Source organism: Lissotriton vulgaris, chromosome 6, assembly GCF_964263255.1.
Source record: "Lissotriton vulgaris chromosome 6, aLisVul1.2, whole genome shotgun sequence".
Taxonomy (NCBI): domain Eukaryota; kingdom Metazoa; phylum Chordata; class Amphibia; order Caudata; family Salamandridae; genus Lissotriton; species Lissotriton vulgaris.
In genome coordinates, this window is record NC_141694.1 from 784,967,390 (window position 1) to 784,990,814 (window position 23,425).

The window sequence follows — 23,425 nt, forward strand, 5'->3', positions numbered from 1 at the left end:
TTTTTTATTTTCATTTTTCTCCTTTTCCACTTTTTGACAGTAGCTATTATATGTGCACTTTTTTATTTTTGGACATAGACAATTTAGCACTGACATTGCCCACTTGTTTCTATGTTACCCTCTTGTCTAAGTGTTATATTCATTCCATGCCTAAATATATCCTACATCTCATTTTTGGAGACGTTAACCCAATATGCATTTATGCAGAGATCTGATGCAGAGATAGTGTTAGTATCAATATAATTATATGAGTGGTATTGTTTACAAAACAAAATGTTCTTGATTGCGATTATTTGCACATGAATTGTTTGTTTACACTCTAGCACTTTATTGCGTAATTTGCACATCAATACCATGCACTTTTGTTTGCGTAATTTGCACATCTAGATAGATATGCTATTTGCACATGTTATTTGTGATACTTTGCACTTTACGGTGCCAACATAGTGATGGACAATCTGTACCATACCAGATGCACTATATTTTGCCACATGGCAAACTCTGTATGCTGATCTCAGTCTTTGAAACAGACAATAGTTTCAATGTTTCTTTGGGTTATTGCATTTAAGCAGGTATTTATAAACTAGTGGAGTTGCAAGAGATTTTTTATGATAATTACAAACCCTGTCTCTTGAAAAAACTGTATTCATACAGTTTACTTGGATATTTTAACCCCTTCCATGCTCGTGACGGAACCGTTCCGTTACGAGCCTCGGGTGGGCTGTGCTGGTGACGGAATTGTTCCGTCACGGCCCGCTCGCCGCGCCTGCACGGCGCGAATTCCGCGCCTGCGCTGACGTTCTAAAGCGCGGGCGGGGCCATGACGGAGCCGTTCCGTCACAAGCACAGCTCACCTGCGTGCCGTGACGGAGCGGTTCCGTCACGAGCACGGGACCGCCGCGCGGCCCCGCCTCCCCCTTAGCACTGCGGCGGAATAGCCGCCGCAGTGAAGGGGTTAACTAAACTTTATGTGAAATAGGCTTTTGTATGTTTTGCAAGGGGTATATTATGTATTAAGTTTTTACAATCTTGACAATAAAACAGGAGGGTTAAAACGGAATGAAACAAGACGGCTATGTCTGTAGCTTGTAGTATGTCCTCCATTTCTATGATCACATGGGGTGTATGAAAAAAAATGGGTTGAAAAAAAGTTGAAAAAAATTTATTTAAATGGTGACAAAAGCATTAACTGACGATCTGTGAGCAAGGGCGGAAGCCCGAAACGCGTCGGATTTAGTGGCTCTATTTGAATAAAATCTCTGTGCCAAAGAAATGCGCTGGATTTGCGTGGTCTCTGCATTCGCGGCTTAGTTAAACTTTGCTTACCTATAGAAACTAACCTTCATAATATTTGTGTCCTCAATATCCTTGAAATTCTATGAGTCACACCATCCCTCATTCTGGGGACCCTTGTATATATCATAGATACTTTATTAGATAAACATTGTTTTAGGTTGATAGCTGCCAGTAGCAGGTGCCAATGTTTGGTGATTATGCCGGGGAGTCAGTTATTTCTAGTCACTGTATTGTGACAATAAATAAAGAACTTGGTTGAAATTTCCTTCTAAATATGAATCAATAGTAATCATGTGGATGCAGTCAACAAAGTGCCTGGATCTTGAGTCACCCAACTATATAGAGTGCTGCAGTCCGCCACTACTTCCTTTCTGGGGTGTGCATTTTGATGGGATTATCAGGACTACTTCTATATGCTACTTGGCGAATGTATTTGTTAAACACTGCTTTCGATTGTGTGTTGGTGTTAAAATGTACTTTGAAACCTCTCTGGTCCAACATGTCTCTGGGTTACATTTATTTTGACCGTCCGAGATCCGTGTATGCTAATGTGTTGGGAATTGGTAAAGGATAAGTGGGAGAATGTGCAGAGGTAGAGTTATCCTTTAGAAGAGATTGTTAAGTTCCTTTGCTATATTTCTGATTCATACCTTGCTCCTGATTCTTCACAACTCACCTGCATCCCTACGCCTTCCATTAATTTTCTGAGTCTTACTGCGTCTTGAAAATCTGAGCAAACTGAGGGACATAGGTGCAGCAGCGCCATTTATACCCTCAAGATGTCGCTTCATAAGGCACAAATAACAATAGTTTGACGCCCTCGGAGGCTGAAGAAGGTAGGTAACTATTTCTTGCATTCCAAAGGATAAATGTGTTTTCTTTGACTATGCTCAGGATGATCAAATGTTAGCAAATACACAAAGTAGCATAATTTCCCTATTGAATATTTTTTTCTTAGCATTTCTTAATCAGTGCTCTGTCTGAGATTGGGTGCGCTCTTGGAATCTTTTTATTGAAAATTTCTATAGAAAACGCTTCTAATAAAAGTGGTTATCAGTAGAGTGGTGTGATGTCGTGCTTAAAAAGAGGATGGGTGAATGTTAATATTTATAACAATATACGCATCCAACATGTTCACTATAATTGATGTGTCGACTTTCTTTTGTATATTCATATTTATCAGCTTTCTGTTGGAGATGTTATCAAAACACTACAGACGCCAGAAAATCCCAGTTTCCCCTTGATCTTCCGTCAGTACATCTATTTCTTTTCAACCAAAGAAAACCGGGACATTTTTATGAGAAATCCAGTGAAGTATCTCTACCAACCAAAACCCAAAGTATCAGTGCCTATTAGGATCGCAATTGTTGGGCCTCCCAAATCCGGGAAAAGCACAGGTAAGTCCAAACATTTCATGTATTAAATGCAGTGTTCAACGACCACCATTAGAGGCATCAGAACATCGGACTATGAAATTCAAAATGCAACCCTCCCTCGCTTTCATAGGTGTAGAGTCACAAAATTAAGTAACAAAGATATGTCGCTAAACCTACATAAACAATTGGACTGTAATTACTGAATAAGAGAAATATGTATTTCCTGCGCTTATCCTTGGGACGGAATCCTAGCCTTAAACAATCGAGTCAATCCTGAGAAATGTAGGTTCTAATCAAAAAACATCACAGGACATTATGATAGAATAGGTTATCAGCAAGATGTGCACATCATGGAAATTTTTTCATTTAAGTCTGATGTGAATAATCAGCTAATTTTACACTTGACATTTTAAAGCCACTATCATGCCCATACAGCTCATTATCAACTCTATGGGGCAGATTCGCAAATTTTTCATGCAACACTATGTAGCAAGCAAAGTTGCTATGTTGCTTTGCGTAAAAAGAGAGGCAGTAGAAGTGCACCATATCAACTAAGACATGGCATATTTCTGCTGCCTCCTAGCACTAGCGCACTGATCGCTGCCTAAGGCCAAGGCAGGCATCCTTGTACCATGCTGCAGGGGTTTCTAAATTGCAGGCAGGATTGTTTTTGGGCAAGAAGTGACACATTCCTGTATAAAACAATCCTTAATGGAGCTTTCCTGTTTATATATGAAAGATGAAATAACAAGGAAAAAGAAAGATACTTCTCCTTGTTATCCCTCACTGGGGAAGGTGTAGCAATTTGACACATTTACCGGTTTACAAGTCTTTAAAAATCTGGGAAAGCGCCAAAATCCATGAGTGGATGCATAGGAAGGTCGATACTCCACCCATAGCACGCCTTCCCAACGCAAAGCAGTGCTATTCTCCCACCTTGTGATACTTTGTATTTACTAAACCACACATAGGGCCAGATGTAGGTAAATTTTATTTTCCGACCTCTTAAATACCGAGTCATACCGACTCGGTATTTCAGAGGTCGGAAAATAAAAGTACCGAGATGTAGGTAAATGCAGATGTGCAATTACCGAATCGGAAACAGTCGGTATTTTCCGATGCGGGAAATACCGACCAGTTAATGCCCATTCATTCCTATGGGCTTTGAAGCCCATAGGAATGAACGGGCATTTACCGTTCGGTATTTACCACATCGGAAAATACCGACTGTCACAAGGGTGCAGGGGGTGTCACTTTGACACCCTCTGGCACCCCCAAAAGAGGCTCGGGTGCCATGTGGCAGGCATACCTGCCCTAAGGGCAGGTCTGCCTGTCATATGGCATAGGTGTGCATGCACACATGTGCATGCACACCAGAAACGGTATTTTACCATCAAGTAGTATTTGATGGTAAAATACCGATTTTGTACTGCTTGTGGGACTCAGAAGAGTCCCAGCTACATACCAATTTACCGGAATCCGTAATGATACCGACTCGGTATTTTACATACTCGGTAAATTTACCTATCGGTAAATTTACCGAGTCTGTAAAATACAGGGACCTACATGTCAAATTGCTCTTACCGGTCGGTAACGGCCGAATTCGGCCGTTACCACCCGGTACACGCCTACCTACATCTGGCCCATAGTGCCTTTACATGGCTTAGTAAATAAAAATGATGATTTTGCGTCGAGACTGCGCCCCAAAAGTGACACAAGCATAACGCTAAATCTTACCACATCTGCTCCTTTATATTTGTCAGGTACAGCCAGGGTCTCTGCCGCTCACAGTAGTTGACCAACCTTGCCTGCTGAGTCTTATACTGCCAAGCCTACATTGTTGTCTGTGATGGAGAAGCATGTTGGGCAATCAGGGCCAGCTAATGGGACTATGGTCAGCTCTAATCCGTGTTCCTTCCTATATGAAGTCACTTCCAGCACTAGCTATTGAAGGACTATGACAGAGACAAAGAAAGGTGAGAGTGGCTTCTGTGATTTTTCAAATAAATCAATACTATCCCCAGAAAGGACGCTGAATCATGATTTCTGGAAAAGCACTGGTCGTTGTATCATTTAAATAAAGGCTATAAACTAAAATGAATAGATGGGCAGGTTACCACATCTAAGCTGGTAAAAGACTATACTACCTCAACTTTACAGAGACTTTATGCAGGACAATAGAGGATCAAAACAATCCATCTATCTAACAATGGAGTCACAGTAAATACCTTGTAGTATAAAGAGTAAGACACTCTTCTCTTAGTTGTGGTGGAATGACACTGTACACAGTCACACACAAACAGGCTGACAAACATGTATCTTATTTCTTCCATCTATCCCAGTTTGGGTAGTTTTCTTTGATCCAGCCCACCCTACTGCTATAACTTCCCAGTCATGGGAACACATAACGTGAAGGAATCTCATCAATTGGGAAGTCTGTCACTGCATGTTTTTATATCAGGTTTCTCCAACGAGTAGCTCATGAGCTACTGGTAGCTCGCCAGCTGTCTGTACGTTGTTCTAGTGTGTACTAAATCAGAATCTTTTGTGAGACTGAATATATATATATATATATCAACATTGAAAAGTGTGTTTTAGAGACAAAAATGACTGTATTTTCAGAACTGGTAAGTTATTTCAAGCTGATATTTCAGTGATAAATCAGATAAATCATGTGGCAATGGGGAAGTTTATTACTAATATCACCTTGTTAGCAGGAGCATTTTAAGCTAGAGCCATTCAGTATTACCCATGTAAAGGCATTCCAAAATGGCAAAGACTTTTCTTTACATTACTGTTATCGTACTCTTGTCTGTCGTGGCACAAATTACAACACTAATTATATGATTAGCTCTGGATGATTTTTATTTGTCATAAGTGTAGGAAAGTGCCCCTTTTTGCATGGTTACCCCCCACTTTTTGCCTTACATTTGATGCACTTTGACTTGATGTGCCCTGGGTCCCTGCCAATTAGGTCCCCAGGGCCGGTGCTTGTTCCCAAAACTGAACCTCTGTACCCACAATTGGCACATCTCTGGCCACAAGTAAGCCCCTTGTAGAAGGTACCATGGATACCAACAATGGCACTGTGACCAGAGAAGTCCTCTTTAGGCTGAAGCACCGATTGTGCCACCCTTAGAGACCCTGCACCTTAACACTCGCCCACTGCCACTGCAGGCTGCGTATTGTGGTGCAGAGGAAAGTGAAGAGTCGACATGGTACACATCCCTGTGTGCCTTGCCTGCAAACCACTGCCTATGGCTGAGGTAAGTCACCCTTCTGGCTGGCTGCACTAGACGACTGGTGAGGGAACAGTTGCATGAGCCCTGTACCCCTACATTGTCTAAGTCTATTCATAGACATTGTAAGTGCGGTAAGGTCATAAAGAGAAATTGGTCTGGGAGCTGGTCATTACGAACTCCACAGCTCCATAATGGCTTTACTGAAAACTGGGAAGTTAGGTAGCAAACGTCTTAGCACATTAAACCCACACTGATACCAGTGTGGGATTTAATGTAAAAAGCACTCAGGGGGCATCTTAGAGATGTCCCCTGAAAAACGATCAGCCCTGGTGTGTTTCCTGAATGGGTACCCGCAATTTGCAACCACCAGACAGGTGTTTTGACCCCTGGATGTAGGGCTTCCACTCTCTGAGTTCAGAAACAAAGCTCATCCTGGGCAAAGGTGTCCTGCCTTCTCCACCAGTATGTGCTGGGTCCACGAAGGGGAAGCTTCAAAGGCCCGCCACCTTTGTCGGCTGACCCTGCCTTTTGCTGCCCCCTGCTACTGGCTCCCACTGGTTCTGACCCCCACTTTGGGCGGAAGAATCATCAGGAAAAAGAAAGTTAGGAAGAGAGGTGCGCCCATCTTTGCCAACCCCACCCGTCAGGTGGGGGAGGCGAGCTGAAGCACACATCTCAGTCCCCTCCATCTTGAAGATGATTGGACCCAGCCATTCAGAAAGAGGCTCATGCCCCCCTCCCACTGGAGGGTGGCATAGTAGGGAGTGTACCCACCCCTAGGAAGGGACCCATTGGTCCCAATTTGCAAACACCTGTAATGCCCCTTCATTTAGTATATAGCGGTATATAGCCGCAGAATCCTTAACTTTTGAGTTCTCCCTAGACGTCAGACTGCATCCGGAAATTTTTCAGCAGTCCCTCTGCGCGACGGGGGGCGGCTCTGTACGGCTCCGTAATAACGTCATCTCCGTATGTGACGTCAGTGGTGCCATATAAGTCCCCCATCAGCGCACGGACATCTGTTTCTTCTTTCCTGCACTGCAAAGCAGATCCAGAGAAGTGGTTACTCGGGCCTTTTGTATTTTTGGCCTACTTCGACACCTTTTTGCGTCAGGTAACAGTGTGCCTATGCCTTCGGGTGTTAAGTCGTGCGAGACCTGTGCTCAACAGATGCCGGCTACGGATCCACATTCATGCATGTGGTGCCTAGGAGAGCACCACGACTCCGAGGAGTGCGACGCCTGTAAATGGCTGTGGCCCAAGGCCTCGCGGGAAAGGCAAGTGAAGCTGTTGACAGCGCAGCTCTTCCTGCTCTGAGGTTCCTGCCTGGGGTCATTCAAGGAGTCGTTGCTGTGAGCGTTGTGAAAGTTCCAACGTAAGGGATCAAGGTCATGGCAGCTTTCAGCCTCACTGTGTCGAGACATGGTCTCTGCTGGTTCCTCCCGTTCCTTACCAGAGGATGTCACACAAGAGTCGACCCAGTGCCTCCCATCTCATGCTGGAGCTGGGGCGACTATAAGCCAGATGCAGGCCTACTATCATGCCCTGCTGCAATTTTTGGGTCCTTGCCGTCCCCTGGAGAGCCGTCGGGCCCCAAGGAGGTGGGGGTCCTTGAGTGGAAAAAAGCCATTGGTGCAGGTCAAAGACCTAGACTCTGTGCCTTGGGTCATCAGCCAGGTGCCCCTTCCAGTTGTGACGCAGGTGGCGTCGGTTGAAGTACAGGAGTTTTATACATCACTGCTCCATCGCCAGTCGGTGCTGGAGGCAGATATGACGCTGCCCGATGTCGGGTGATACTGGAGATACAGCTCATGGTGCATGATGATATGATGCTGCCTCAACGTCAATCGATGTCAGAGACACCGCTCATAACTACTGCGGTTCCCTTATCTTCTCCTTTGCATTCTGGAGTCAGAGCGGCCTCTGTTGTTGTTTCTCCTGCATTGTAAGGTGGCTCAGTTGGCGCTGGTGACGTCCACTGCTTGGTTAGTCTTGTTCAGCTTCTTGCGGAAGGTTCTTGGACTGCATTGGGTGAGAATGGTAGTCTACTACCCTCTCCTGTTTCTGATCGGCTGTCACCACCACGTATGGTGACAGAGGCTAGTGCAGGTTTTGCTGAAGTTCTAAAGCAAGCTGCCGATGCGTTGAAATTGCACCTACCTCTGGTGACTTTGTCATCTGATCCATTGTTGGACCTGCTTCATAGGGTTGTGACAGGCGTTGAACCTTCGCTGCCCTATGGAGAATCTCTATATGATATTCCTCTGGGAACTTGGGCTAGGCCAGTGACTGAGGTCTCTGTTGATCGTGCCATTTCCCAATGCCAGAGTCCTGCTCCGGATGACCTTGACTGTCTTTCTTGATACCCTACTGATAAGGGGTTCGTCGAGCAAGCGGCTACCGCTTCACCAAATCCAGATATTTCTCCTCTACTTCCACCAGGTAGAGAATCTAGGTGGTTGGATCTGTGTGGCTGGAATATTTTTGCTTCAGCTAATTCGGCCTTAAGGTTGTTAAACACATCCTGTGTCTTTTGCAGTGCTTCATATTCTTTATAGGACTCTGCCAACCATTTCCTTTCTTCCCATCCTGAAGGGGTCAGAGCTGAGCTCTTTCAGCTTGCGCAAGAGGGCCGTGAGATGACAAAGTTTAATATTAAATTAGCGATGAACACCACCGATTCTATTAGTCTGTTGCTCTTCGTAGACACGTTTGGTTGCATGAGTTGAAATTCACCGAGAATATTCGGGAGAGTTTGAAGGATATGACCTTTGATAATGTTTGTTTATTTGACTGCCATGCAGATTCAGCGTTTCCACGCCTCGTGGCTGGTCACTTGTAGTATGGCCTTTTCAGGTCTTTTGCTTCTTTTTGATATAGCCTCGGTTGTTGATCTTTAGGTTTAAGGATTTTAATCCTGCCCCTGCTGTTGTTGCACTTTGTGGTGTACATATATACATACATATATACATATATACATAATACCTACTGGCGATTGCCAGTACGTAGTTATAGGTAGGATCTAGTTTCCATAGGATAAAGCATTTTTTCTTTTCCCAATAACCTTGGAGCAGGTTTTCTGATCGATATATCTGCCAGTGGATTCCTCACCTTGTGAATATCCCCTGCGCAGCAGCCAATCGGAAACTTTTGTAGCTCTCCACGCCGGCGAGGTCATGGACGACGTCACAGAGGGTACGACTCCGCTCTCGACCCCGCTGACGTCACTGGATCCATAATAGGGCCTCGTCGGCGTGATGACGTCAGTTCCCTTTTTTCAGCGCTGTCGACGCCAACATTTTTTTGGGACTCTCCGTAGTTACATTGTTTTTACTAGTGTTCTCGTCTGTTCTTCTTGTTTCCTTTCTAAGATGTCGGGAAGAAAGTCCGGTTTCAAGCCCTGCAGGGAGTGCGGGAAGCAAATGTCCATCACTGACCCGCATCAGGACTGTGTATGGTGCTTGTCTTCCGATCACGACGTCGAAGAATGTGCGTGCTGCAGGAAGATGAACCCGAAGGCATTGAAGGAAAGGGAGGTGAAGTTGTTTATGGCCAAGATGAAGAAGAAGGAAAAGAAGGCGAGTAAAAGAAAATCAAGATTGAGGTCAAGATCGAGGTCTCGTTCTGAATCCAGGTCTGGTTTGAAGTCGGCTTCGGGGCATTCGAAGTCGAAAAGACATAAGAAGAAGAAGCACTCTTCAAGGCGCCACTCTGATAAAGAACTGGCGCCGAAGTCATCTTCTCCTCGGCGTCACAGAGATGACATCGATCCTTTGCATTCGGATCCGGTTTCACCGGTGAAGGTAGTGACTTCCGAAGTCAAGGTCTCTCGATCTCCGACGCCGGCTCCCTCGGATTTGATTCACTCTCTGGATCTTGGTGAGGTTGAGCCAGAGCATGAAGATCAGGAGGAGCCTGAGGAGGTTCCTTTATCGGCGCCGGCTGGCCCGACTCCGGGAACACCGGCTTCGGAGGCGGCGCCGGGTAATTATCCTCCATTCCCAGCTCCAGGTCAGGACCCATCACATTACCTTAACACAATGTATGGCGTCTTTGCGAGGGCTATGTACCCCTCTAGTGCACCTGCGGGTCCCATGGGTCCTTTTGCCTTTAATTTGGGTGTTCCCCTGGCATATGCACAGGCTTCATTTATGCCCTTTATGCCAGCGACGCCGTCCTGGAACTTTCCGGCGCCGAGGGCCCCGACGCAGTATCGGGAATCTCCGGCGCCATAACGGGAATCTCCGGCGCCGTCTGGTCATCCTCGTTTGGAGTCTGTGGCGCCGTCGGATCAGCGTTCCACGCCGGTCCCGAGTAGGTCGTGGAGCCATCGACTCCAGCCCCCAGGATCCGCTCCAGGAGGGAGGCCCAGAGGGCTGTAGAGGAGGAACGCTATCGGCAGGAGATGGAGGAAGGTGAACTTCCTGAATCTGAGGACTGTTTTGTGGAGTTAAAGGACGCAAGTGGCCTTGATGTCTCGCCTGAGTGGGATTTTTCTCCTGGTCCGGATTCTCCCTCTAAGGATGCAGCTCCCTATCATACGTGGTGAGAAAGGCTGCAGAGTTATTGGACATTAATCTTCCTTTCCTCTGAGTTTAAGTCCAATCTTCTGACTGAAATGTTGCATTCTCCCTCATCTGTGTCTGAACTTCTGTTACCATTTAATGAGGCAATTCTGGAGCCAGTGTTGGAGGTTTGGAAGAAGCCTTTGTCTGCACCTGCGGTCTCCAGGACTGTGGCACGGAGATATAGGGTGGCACCTGAGGATCCAGAGTTTTTATCGGCACACCCTTTGCCTGAGAGCCTTGTAGTTTAGGCGGCTTGCTCAAAGAAGTCTTCAGGGGCTTTTCCTCAGGTTCCGGCTGACAGGGAGTCAAAGCGCATTGACCAGTCTGCCAAAAAGGTATTCTCATCTGCAAGCATGGCACTAAAATCTACAAATGCGACTTGTTTGATGGGAAGGTATGTCCATGCCTTGATGGATTCTTCTAAACAGTTGCTGCCAAAACTGTCTGATGAAGATAGGAAGAACTTTCAGGAGGTTTTGGACGATACCCAGGCTCCTGCACGTCAGGTCATCCAGAGCGGCCTAGATACGGCTGACTCAGTGGCAAGGATTATGGGCTCTGCAGTAGCTATGAGAAGGGGGACTTGGTTGAAGTCTTCAGACTTTTCTTCTGATGTGCAGGCTACTCTGTTGGACTTGCCATTCGATGGAACAGGACTTTTCAGTAAGAAGGCGGATGCCGCTCTTGAGAGATTCAAAGATTGCAAGGCCACAGCAAGATCACTTGGCTTGCAGACTCAATCTAGAGGATCCATTAGAAGGTATAGAGGATTTGGGAAGTCGTCCTTTCGTTCACAAGGGCAGCCTCGTCAGCAGCAGCAGCAGCAGCAACAAAATCCGCTGTATAAGTCCTATAGGGGAAGAAGCAGAGGTCGTCCACGAGGTCGTCAACCCTCCTCCTCCTCTTCTTCTACCTCACCCCCTATCACCGCAGCAAAGCAGCCCTAGATTCCCCATTCTCAATCATATTGGTCCTGTGGGGGTCGGCTTACCCATTTTCTGCGGGATTGGGAATCTGTCACTACAGACCAATGGGTTCTCAATCTTGATGCAAATGGGTATGCTCTTCCCTTCAGGGAATTCCCTCCAATTTACCCTCCTTGTCAAGGGGCTTGCTCAGAAGAACACCTCAGTTTCCTACAGGAGGAAGTTCTGTCCTTGTTAAAGAAAGGCGCGATCGAGGTGGTTCCGGAGCAGGAAAGGGGTCAGGGATGCTACTCCCGGTATTTCCTGATTCCCAAGAAGGATGGCAGGTTGCGTCCAATCCTGGATCCCAGGATCTTGAACCTTTATCTGAAACAAGAGAAGTTCAAGATGCTCACCCTTGCACAGGTTCTTCAAGCGCTGTTGGAAGAAGACTGGATGGTGTCGCTCGACTTGCAGGATGCGTATTTTCATATTCCGATCCTGGAGTCGCACAGGAAGTATCTCCGCTTCACGGTGGGTTCGCTTCACTACCAGTTTGCGGTCCTTCATTTGGAATTACTACTGCGCCTCGAGTCTTTACCAAGGTGATGGCAGTGGTGGCAACACATCTCAGAAGGTCAGGGATTACGGTTTTCCCCTATCTGGACGACTGGCTGATCAAAGCAGAGTCTCCAGAGAAGGTGCTACATCATCTGCAAGAGACAACTCAGTTGTTGTACAGGTTGCGTTTTCGATAAATGTACCCAAGTCTCACCTGGTGCCCTCCCAGCGCATCCTGTTCATAGGTGCGGTACTGGACACAACTGTTTGTCGTGCATTCCCTCCTCCTCAAAGGATTCACGACATACAGAAAATTATTCCTTTATTTTACAATGGAGCGGTTGTTCCAGTCCTGAAGGTCCTTTGCTTGCTCGGTCTGTTTGCTTCCTGTATTCTCCTGGTCAACCATGCACGCTGGCACATGAGGGCACTCCAGTGGTGCCTTCGCAAGCAGTGGTATCAGCACAACGGGGATCTCAGGGAGTCTGTGAGGATCTCCAGAGAAACTGCAGTGGATCTGTCTTGGTGGAGCGTGGAGGGCAATCTATCTCAAGGAAAGCCCTTTCATCTGTCTCCATCGGTTGCCACAGTGATAACAGATGCATCCACTCTAGGGTGGGGTGCTCATCTGGGGGATCTGGAGATCAACGGTCTTTGGTCTCCAGAGGAATGGTCGCTTCACATCAACCTTCTGGAATTAAGGGCGATTCGTTTGGCACTCAAGGCCTTCTTCCCTTCCCTTCGCGGTCAGTCGGTTCAGGTCTTGACGGACAACACGACCGCGATGTGGTATATCAACAAGCAGGGAGGAGTGGGATCGCATCTTCTCTGCAGAGAAGCTCTGCGTCTCTGGTCCTGGGTTCAGGACCACCAAATTTGTCTGATGGCAATTCATCTGGCTGGAGTTCAGAACGTTTGTGCAGACAGTCTCAGTAGGCAGTTCTCAGCCGACCACGAGTGGAAGCTTCATCCAGAGGTGGTTCGTCATGTCTTCTGGACGTGGGCAACTCTTCGGGTGGACCTGTTCGCCACTCACGAGAACGCTCACTGCCTGTCATTCTGCAGCCTCCAGTATCCGATGCAGGGAGCATTGGGGGACGCGTTTCAGTTGAGTTGGAGCTCGCAACTCCTTTACGCGTTTCCTCCCATACCCTTGATTCCTCGGGTTCTGAGGAAGATTCGCCAAGACCGGGAACAAGTTATATTGGTCACCCCGGATTGGACAAGAAGGGTGTGGTACACAGATCTTCTCCACCTCTCCTCATGCCCTCCGCTCCGTCTCCCTCTCAGGGCAGATCTCCTCTTTCAGATGGAAGGGCAGGTTCTACACCCCCACCACAGACCTTACACCTTCATGCCTGGAGATTGAACAGGGCAACCTGAATTCTTTTTCTCTCCCGCCTGATGTGGTGGACGTAATTCTTTCGGCCAGGCATCTTTCCACTAAGTCGATCTATTCCTATAGGTGGTCCAAATTTGTTTCCTGGTGTGGAGAGAAGTCTATTGAACCCTTGAGGGCTCGTTTGTCCAACATACTTCAATTTGCTCTTTCTTTGGCCCAGCAGGGTTTTGCTGTGGCGACTGTAAAAGGTTATTTATCAGCCTTGTCGGCATTCCTTTGTTTGCCGGACCAGCCGTCTTTATTTAAGTCCCCTATTGTGTTACATTTTATAAAAGGTCTTACCAACAAATTCCCTCTAACTCCTTTCATTGTGCCTGAATGAGACTTGAATCTTGTGTTAACTTATTTGATGGGTTCTCCCTTTGAACCCTTACACAATTGTCCCATGAGACTTCTGTCTTTTTAGACTGTTTTTCTTGTAGCAATTACCTCGGCAAGGAGGGTAAGTGAGCTTCAAGCTCTTAGTTCGAAACCCCCATTTCTGACCATTCATGCTGAGAGAATGGTACTCAGGACCAGGGCTGCTTTTCTGCCTAAGGTGGTAACTCCCTTCCATCTGGGGCAGTCCATTACGGTTCCTACCTTCTATCCTCCCCCTCACCCTTCCAAGGAGAAGGAGCTGCTTCACCGCCTAGACCCTAAGAGGGCGGTGAGTTTCTACCTCAATAGGACTAAAGACTATTGTGTGGACGACCAGCTTTTTATTGGATTTGCTGGCTGTAAAAAAGGAAAAGCGGTGCACAAGCGCACGCTGTCTAGGTGGATTATCCTGTGTATAAAGATCTGCTACGCCCTGGTTGATAAGGAACCTCCGGAGGGTATAAGGGCTCATTCTACTAGAGCAAAGTCTTCAAAATCTGCTTTGGTGTTCCTGTAGAGGATATTTGTAGAGCTGCGACTTGGGCCTCCCTCCACACTTTTGCAAAGCATTACTGCTTGGATACCGAGGTGAGGAGGGACGGCCACTTTGCGCGCTCTGTCCTCCAGGATTTCTTGGTATAGCAGAGTGGACACCCTCCTCCTGGAGAGGGGGCTGCTGTGGGACTCTATTCACAAGGTGAGGAATCCACTGGCAGATGTATCTATCAGAAGAACAAGTTACTTACCTTCGGTAACGCTTTTTCTGGTAGATATAGTATCTGCCTGTAGATTCCTCACTGACCCACCCGCCTCCCCGTTGTCCACTCTGCTATACCTGAGTTTATGTATTTTTATGTATATTTATCATTATATTTGTATATATATTTGGTTTTTAATACCTTTGCTACTCACTATGTGTGCAGTTTTGAATTGTATGTACTATGTACACTGTATGTATGTATATCTGCTGTCATTGGTCCGTCCGGGTGCCTCGAAGGCATGGAAAAAAGGGCGGAACTGATGTCATCACGCCGACGTAGGCCTAATAAGGAGTCAGAGACGTCAGCCGGAGTCGCGCGCGATGCCGTGCTCATGTGACGTCCACGCCGGCGTGCTTCAAAAGAGTTTTCCGAACGTTGCTGACGCAGGGGGATATTCACAAGGTGAGGAATCCACAGGCAGATACTGTATCTACCAGAAAAAGCGTTACCGAAGGTAAGTCACTTGTTCTTTGGGTGCGCGATGTCACCCAAAGAGAAAAAGGAGATAAAGGGTAGAATAGAAAAGAGATAGAAAAAAGGGGATGAAAGAAGAGAGAGAGGCAGAGGTTCATCCCCAGTATCAAGGATCCAATTCCGAAGGGGAGGGCCAAGTCTTGCCTCTTAGGGGCCCTCACACACCCCGAAGGATGTCATGCTTCATCATCTGGCTTTTTCAGCTCCTCGTCGGCCCGGCGCTGCAATACCCGACGGGCACCCGAAGGGTCTCTTTCACGGAGATCTTTTAAAGAGAAAAGACGTTTGATAAATGCGGGTGTGTGGGGGGGAGCGAGAAATGATCCAGTGAAAAGTGGTAGTGAGGTGCATGCAGGTATGGGTTAAAATTACATAGGGGTTTCCACTGAAGGGTTGTTTATTTTTGTGGTACCCCTGGTAGGTTAAAAAACCAAAGGGTCAGTGAGTCACAATAAGGCATAATGTGTAGGCATGAGCGGGAAATCCGTTACGCCCACGGATTATACGGATTTTTGGGAAATCCGCAATCCGCGAATTTTGCAGATTTCCCGCAAAATTCTCAAAAAAAAATCCGCGGATGCAACGGGTTCAAAAGTTGAACCCCCACTCATGTAACTATTTTACAATGGCGCCAGCAAGCTGCCAGCGCCGTTGTAAAATAGTTACAAAGTTAGCTTGCACAGGAACCACTAGATAAAACGAAGCAGGTGCTGCTTTATTTTATCTAAGTGCTTCCTGTGCAAGCTAACTTTGTAACTATTTTACAACGGCGCTGGCAGCTTGCTGGCGCCATTGTAAAATAGTTACATCATACATGCCAACATTTCAGAAGAGCAAAGTGGGAGATTTTAAAAAAAAAATCAGGAGAATGGGGCCTTGAATCGGGTTACTGGCATGTACGGGCTTTGGAAGTGTGTTGTGTGCAGGATCGGACATTGAAACGCCAATGCGCGCAATGGCTTGCCGAGAGAGGGTGATGCAAGTGCTGTGCACCCCCCACCCGTGGGCTTTCCAGGGCGCACACACAGCCGGCATGTCTGTTACATGAGTAGGCTGGGCACATTGTGTTCGCACGGGTTTCTGCAAGTTCGAGAGGGTTTTGTACAATTTCGCAATTTGCGAAATTGTACAAAACCCTCGCGAACTTGCAGAAACCCGTGCGAACACAAAAAAAAAATCCGCAAAATCCGCGAGAATTCGCGGATTCTGCGGATTTTCCCAATCCGCACATTCGCAAATCCACAAATTCGCGGATTGCGAATCCGCAAAATCCGCCCATGCCTAATAATGTGCCAGTGTGACTAAACTCAAGGCCGACATGTTTCACACTGCGTAAGTCCTAGTGATCAGTAGCGTTTCTTCAGGAACTAAAAAGGAGAATGTGTGTGTATGTGCACATCAGAAAGAAGAGGGCTTTCTTCCGTGGTGGTAACCCTGTCAATGTGTAAGGTCGCTTGTGGTAGACCCTAAGGAAAGTAACTAGAAAGATCAATAATCTCTGTAAGTAGATGTGTCCACGCGATGCCCACATCATAGAGAGGTTGTGATGGGTGCCCGCTCCTTAGCACCTACCCTTGCCAACAGCTGCCTGTGTGTGGAGGCAGCCGCTGGCAAGGGTAGGTGCTAAGGAGCGAGCACCCATCACAAACTCTCTATGATGCGGGCATAACCAGCGCAGCTAAGCCTAAGGATATTTCCCTGGTTGTAATAAAAGGTCACGGAAAAAAGGGTGGAACTGATGTCATCACGCCGATGTAGGCCTATTATGGGGTCGGTGACGTCAGCGGAGCCGCGCGCAATGCCATGCTTCTGTGACGTCGTCCATGTCGGTGTGGAGCTACAAAAGAATTTCGAATGTTGCTGACGCAGGGGGATATTCACAAGGTGAGGAATCCACAGGCAGATACTGTATCCACCAGAAAAAGCGTTACCGAAGGTAAGTAACTTGTTCTTATCTCCTTTTTCTGTTTGGGTGACATCTCGTAGCCAAAACCTGGAACAGTGTCCATTTTGATCTAGCTAGCACTTGTGGAGCACGGACACTGAACCATAACGAGCTCCCGGTCCCCGCTTCCTTTGTTGACCCAGTGTCTTTGTATACACCTTTCCAATGTTTTGCCTGATCCCCTGGGTCCTAAGGAAAGGAAAGACAGACCATTGTACCGTGATTCTCATTGCTCTAGCCTGACCTCGCGAGTATTGGTTCAAGCTGCTCCTGAATCTCTCTGCACGCCCCTTATTACCACTGACGATGCATCCCAAAGTACTGTCCAGGCAACACAGAGATATTCCACACAACAACTTTAGATCATTCAGCCTGACAGCATGGTACCTGATAACATAGAGGATGGTAATCATGATCTCTCAGCAGAAAGCTTGAGCACCAGCTACCACAAGAACTTACATTGCCAAATGGAAACACTTTTGTGTCTGGTGCAAGACCAAAGGATTCCATCCAATAACATTAACACCTCATCAGTTACTTCCTCATTTACTTAACTTGTCAAAAGAATGTCAAAAATACTCCTCAATTCAAGTTCATCCTACAGAAATCTCATGGTTCCAGAGGATGGAAAGCTATTCAGTTACACTTTTCTCACAGAGAATCATAAAGCAAATTATGAGTCGCTTTTCAGAGTCTTCCCCGCAGAACAACTACCAATATCCTGGGAACAAAATACTGTTCTGAGCCAACTCATGTTACCTCCATTGAAACTTATCTATAAAATCCATTTGAAGATCCTCTTCTGGAAAACATTGCTTGTCTTGGTGCTTACAGTTACAAAAAGTGTAGGAGAAATACATGTATTTACTGTGAAAGAACCCAAGCTTTGTTTTTACAAAGGACATCTTGCAGACCAATCCTACATGTATTTCTAAGGTCACTACTGACTTCAATCACAACTAACCCATCATGCTGCTATCCCTTTTTCCAAATCCCACAACATCAGCAGAGAAATCTTTGCACTAACTTGATGTATGCGGGTCTGTTGAGTTTTATATTGACAAGACAAAAGACATTTGCTCTACTGAGTAACTGTTTGTGTCCTTTGGCCAACCAAGAATAGGCTGCCCCTGCCCAAGCAGGGGCTAGCACATTGATTATCAGCCTGCATCACTTTCTGCCACACCAAGGCTAAGTGCCCGTTGCAGGGATGAACGTGGGTGCATTTCACCAGGACATGGCTACAGCTGCTGCACTGCTGCACTCTACGCTGGTGTGCCTTAATGAGACATCTGCAGCAGCTGGCTGGAAGAACAGGCTCATTTTCACAAAGTACTACTGCCTTGACGTGAACGCAAAAGCTGACTCAGCAGTGGGACTGACTGCCCTTCATAAACTAGTTCAGTAAAGGTGAGCCTGCTTCCCGCTTCCATATATTTGATATTATTGTCATGTAGTGTTTACTAGTCTGATTTAGGTATGTTATGAAAGAGCCAATGCTGGAGAATACATTAGTTACTTACCAGTAACTCCAGTTCCCCAGCGTTGTTATCTCTCATATAGTCACATGCGAACCTCCCTCCTCCCCAGTCAGAGGCTCATCTATTATATACACTGCTTACACTTGTGCAATGGTGGACTCTAGAGGGAATAGAAGAGCTGCCACTTCCACCTATGTGGCTGAAGTTCAGATTTCTTCAAATGAGTTGTGTGTGGTAAATAAACACCGTTACTGATGCCTATGGCTATTTAACACTTTTCACTGCTATTTAAGATAACTGGGGATTTCCAGCATGATGATTGGAAATTATTCAAGCAGGTAAATACATTAAATATTCCAGTACTGGAGAATTCAAGTTACAGGTAAGAACATGTATACAGTGGATGAACTCGTATTGTACTCATGTTCAGCTTTCATCTGTAATGTGCTCTGCGATCTACAGTTGTTATAGAATTTCTTCCTTTGTGTGTTGTGCTAATGAAAATTGCATAGAGCAAGAGAAAAACTGAGATTTCACCAAAGGATTGCAACTTTGTCAGAATAATTAAAAATGTCATACATTTAAAGGTATATTTCTAAGAGTTGCTTTTATGTTTTTTAGTTGCCAGGAGGCTTGCAAGTGTATATGGCTTACAGCGTCTGTCAATGGGAGATGCCATACGTTCTGTGTTGGACAATCAGCCTTACACTGAGCTGGCTCTTGAAGTTAAAAAACATCTTCATGTAGGGTTAGCAGTGCCTGACGAACTAGCTATCCAATGCCTTGAGGTTGCACTAATGGATCTTACAAGCAACACCGTGGGGTAGGTTTGTACTCCAAAGTGTGCATAAAATATATGCTTATAAATATTTGTTTACTGTACATGTGCTTATCTATATTGTGTCAATTAATCATTTGGTACAAATAGCGACTATAAAAGAAAGATTACAATATCTGACACGTTCAAGAGATAAAAATGGAAATTCTAGTGTGATTTAAATGAGTTGGGTCTTCCTTGCACTTTATTTCGAGGGGCTTCCCTGGCAGATGTCACTCTCGAACTAACTTTTAGGCTGGAAGAGTATGTCATAATCCACTGATATTAGTAACTTCATCTTCCCGAAATTAGGTTGTCCAGGTTCCATCAACATCCAACTTCCAACTTTTTAAAAGTTTCTGACCTTACCCTCTACCTTCAGTGTTTACAGTTTGTATTTTTACAATGGGTATTTCCTTTAATAGTGGGTACAAATATACATACTACAAAGAAACCTATAGAAGGAAATATACTGGGAAAAATTACACAAGAGCCCAAAACATGTACATGCCAAAATACTGATGTACACTGAGCAGTATGTCCAGTTGTGGGCCTTGTTTGTGAATTAAAATGTTGTTTAAAATTTTCAGCCATCATACCCTTCCACGACCGCTTGAGTGGGCAAAACTACTTAAGCCTAGCATCAACATAAAGGCATTTATTCCTTTATTTGATATGGAGTTTTGTTCAGTAGGTCACATTGTCACCAAACCCGACTCCACAAGCCAGGCTGAGGACTCACCATCATCCACAAGGATGAAATTAGATACCCACTTTCACAAACACCAACACCCCCTTCATGGAACACATGCGCTACAAACTACAAACAGACACACAATCCACAATCACAGGAGCCTTCTAGTTACGACCTCCAGAACCACTGACCAGATTCTACAACCTCATTAAAGACCTCATCACGCCCCTCTCCATCAACTCCAAGAACTTTATACGTCTTAGAGACCTCAATTTCCACCTGAACGACCCATCGGACCCCAAAGATTTAATGGATGGATCTCAGAATACGCCAATACCCTCACACCCATGAAGAACATTAAGAGAAGAGCCAACAAGCAAGTTATCTGTTACACTAACAACCTCAGGCGAATCCAAACACTACTGCAAACAACTGGAGAGGAAATAGGGGCCCAGCCATGAAACCCCCACCAGAAACACAAACAAAGCAGCCCTCAGACACTACCACCACCTGCTGTGGGAAACAAACAAAAGAGCTAGGTTCTAAGAACAGAAACCAGCCAGAACAACTGCAAAGAGCTATTCTCAAAAGTAAATAAAAGTTCTCCAACTGCAGCAGCAAACAAAAGCATCATCCAATTGCAAGAACTCTGCAACATCTTCTCTGTCTACTTCCACAACAAAATATCAACGTTCTCTAGCAACTTAGACTCTACGTTAGACTCCCAGCCCAACCCAGCAAACACCATCGACCAACTGACCACCATCACCACAAAAATTACACCTGACCGACTGGAGCCCTCTCACCAACAAAGACACACCCTCAATCACGAAGACTGTCGATTCAGGGGCCCCCACCGAGCTGTGCCCCCACCATATCTACAACCTAGGAGGAACCACAGTCACCCATGCACTCACTTCCAACATGAATACCTCTGCCAATACCCCAGCTTTGCCAGAGAGATGTAAATACAGGGAAGTCAATGCTATCCTCAAGAAACCATCGGCTGACCCAAGCGAACTCAGCAACTACCGACCAATCTTGCTGCAGAGTCATGGAGAAGGCAACTGGCAACTCTTTAGCCACCTGGAACTCAACCAACTTTCAAACAGCTCACAGTCTGGCTTCCGCGACAACCACAGCACCTATAAAGCCCTCATCGCAGCCACAGGTGACATCCGGTCCATCCTCAACTGAGCAGAAACTGCAGCACTCATCCTCCTTGACTTCTCTGTGACCTTTGACAAACCTCCCACCACACATTCCTCACAAGACTACATGATACAGAAATACAAGGACCAACACTCAAAAGGTAACCTCATTCCTCATAGGACAAAGGCAATGAGTAAGACGGCCATCCTAAAGCTCAAAACCCAAGGGGCTCATCCCACTAGGGTCCTCACTCAGCCCAACCCTCTTCAATATATACATGACACCACTCACAAACATCATCCGGTCACAGGAAATCAACATCGTCTCCTAGGCCGATGACACACAGATCATCATATTCTTGACAGACGACACCAACACCACTACGAACAACTTTAATAACTGTATGACCAGTGTGGTGAGTTGCATGAGAGAGAAATGCCTGAAGCTCAACACCAAGAAGACGTAAGTACTGATCTTCAGTAACAAGAGCTGACTCTGGGACTCCTGGTGGCCTATGAAGCCATCAGAAGGAGCTTCACCTACAGACCAGCCAGAACCTAGGGCTCATCCTGGACAATAAGCTCATCTTGACATCACAGGTCAACGCCATCACATCCTCCTGCTTCCACATCCTACGAATGCTGCAGAAGATCTTCATGAGCAGACTGTCCTATGGCTATTTAGTCTACACTGGAATTTGTTTCAACCCACCTACTCCACAGACTCCAAACCATCCAGAATGCTGCTGCCAGACTCATTCTCAACCTCCCACACCGCACCCATAACACACCTCACCTAAGCGAGCTCCACTGGCTTCCCATCCAGAAACTATGCCAATTCAAACTTCTCAACCACACATTTGAAGTACTGCACAATACACAGCCCACATTCTTAGACCACCACCTACACTTCCACCAACTCGCACCCCACTCTCTGTAGGAGGCTGGCTCAAGATATAGTGTCCACCTATGGCGAGGCACTGTGCAAGGAGTCCAAGTAATCCTTAGTAATAGTGTTTAGGCCTCTGAAAACCAAAGCTTTCAAGGGGTAACTGTGGAGAACAGCTAAGGCTTAAGAAGGAGGTTGTAAAGCTGTTGCATGTACCACCATGTCAGTCAGTAAGCTTTTCACACATTAAAGAACCACACCAGGTGAGTAGAAAAATACTCTATATTTATTGCTAAACACTGGACTCTAACTTGGTACATCTCCTACCCGGAAATATTAATTACACACAAATAATACTTCGAAAATAGGTAAGTTTCATAGAAGAACACATAGGGCCTAACCTGGGGGGCAAACCATATACTAAAATAGAGGGATGCGAGGTGAGTACCAAAATAGGACTAGTACCAAAGGTTGGAGGAGCCCAGGGGTATCAAGGAACCACTCAAGGTGAGTAACCAGGGACCCCAAGGTGCCTGGGTGCAGAATGATTCAGACATCCACAGGACAACACAGGCTAGTCGCGGTTGGAATATTGAAAATTAGAGAGAGTTCTAGTACCCTTCCCAAAGGGCCCTGAAGGAACCACTTGGATCAAGGAAGGTTGGAGAATCACCCCAGAAGTGGATACCCAGTGGATATGGATACCTGCACCAGGGAGTCCGGGTGCACAGGGGTGAATTGGTTTTGGAAACCTCCGTCCGTAGAAGCCAATGAACGATCGTGGAAGTACTGCAGCTACAGCATCTTGTGCACCAGGCCGATGGAACCAGGACAAAGAAGCGAGATGAGAAGAACCTGGTAGCAGATAGGACTAAGCTCAAACCACTCAGAGGTGACCAGGAGACACAGGAGCACAATAACAGCCCTAGTTGAAGGTTCTTGGTGTAGCACCGAGTTAAGGAACAGCAGCTGTGGAGACCAGGTGATGTTTCTAGGAGCCCAGGAGCCTTTCACGAGCTGTCCCATGCCGTTCGACGACTGCAGATTAATCAGTGGCCGGCAGGACCACAAACAAGCCTTGGCAAATACAAACAACTGTTTGCAGGAGAACATGCTTGGTTGCAGACCAGCAAGGGCTATAGGACTAACCTAGCAAGGGTAAGTCAGGGCCAGCTCTCAGCACACAGGAGAGCCAGCAGGAATTGATGGAGCCCCCTCAAGGACCTTCTGGCAGCAGGCACAGGAGGTCGCAAGGAAGGCCCTTGTTTGGAGCTGTGCAGAGCTAGAGGCAGGGGCTACTTGGAGACTGAACATCTTCAGTAGAAGGCCCAACAAGCCTGGGTAACACCAAACAGGGGCTGTGCACAGGGAGGCAGTTAATATTAGCTGGAAAGGGAGTAAAGTCTCCCAACTTACAGGGAAGACTGGTCATGCCTCTAGAGAACCAACAACCCACCACCTGTGTTGCAGAGCCAGGTGATGCCCATGGCACACAGGATCAGG

The 23,425-nt window shown here is 46.4% G+C and overlaps 1 protein-coding gene across 3 annotated transcripts in view; it reads left to right on the plus strand.

Annotated features, from left to right (window-relative positions):
* The window catches only part of AK9 (adenylate kinase 9), a 1,394,796-nt gene that overhangs the window by 1,234,677 nt on the left and 136,694 nt on the right, over positions 1 to 23,425 (plus strand). For all 3 annotated transcript variants that reach the window (XM_086926806.1, XM_086926808.1, XM_086926807.1), the window contains exons 35-36: positions 2,480 to 2,693; positions 18,993 to 19,194. In XM_086926806.1, the coding sequence (XP_086782932.1) occupies positions 2,480 to 2,693; positions 18,993 to 19,194 (416 nt within the window). The remainder of the gene's footprint in view (positions 1 to 2,479; positions 2,694 to 18,992; positions 19,195 to 23,425) is intronic.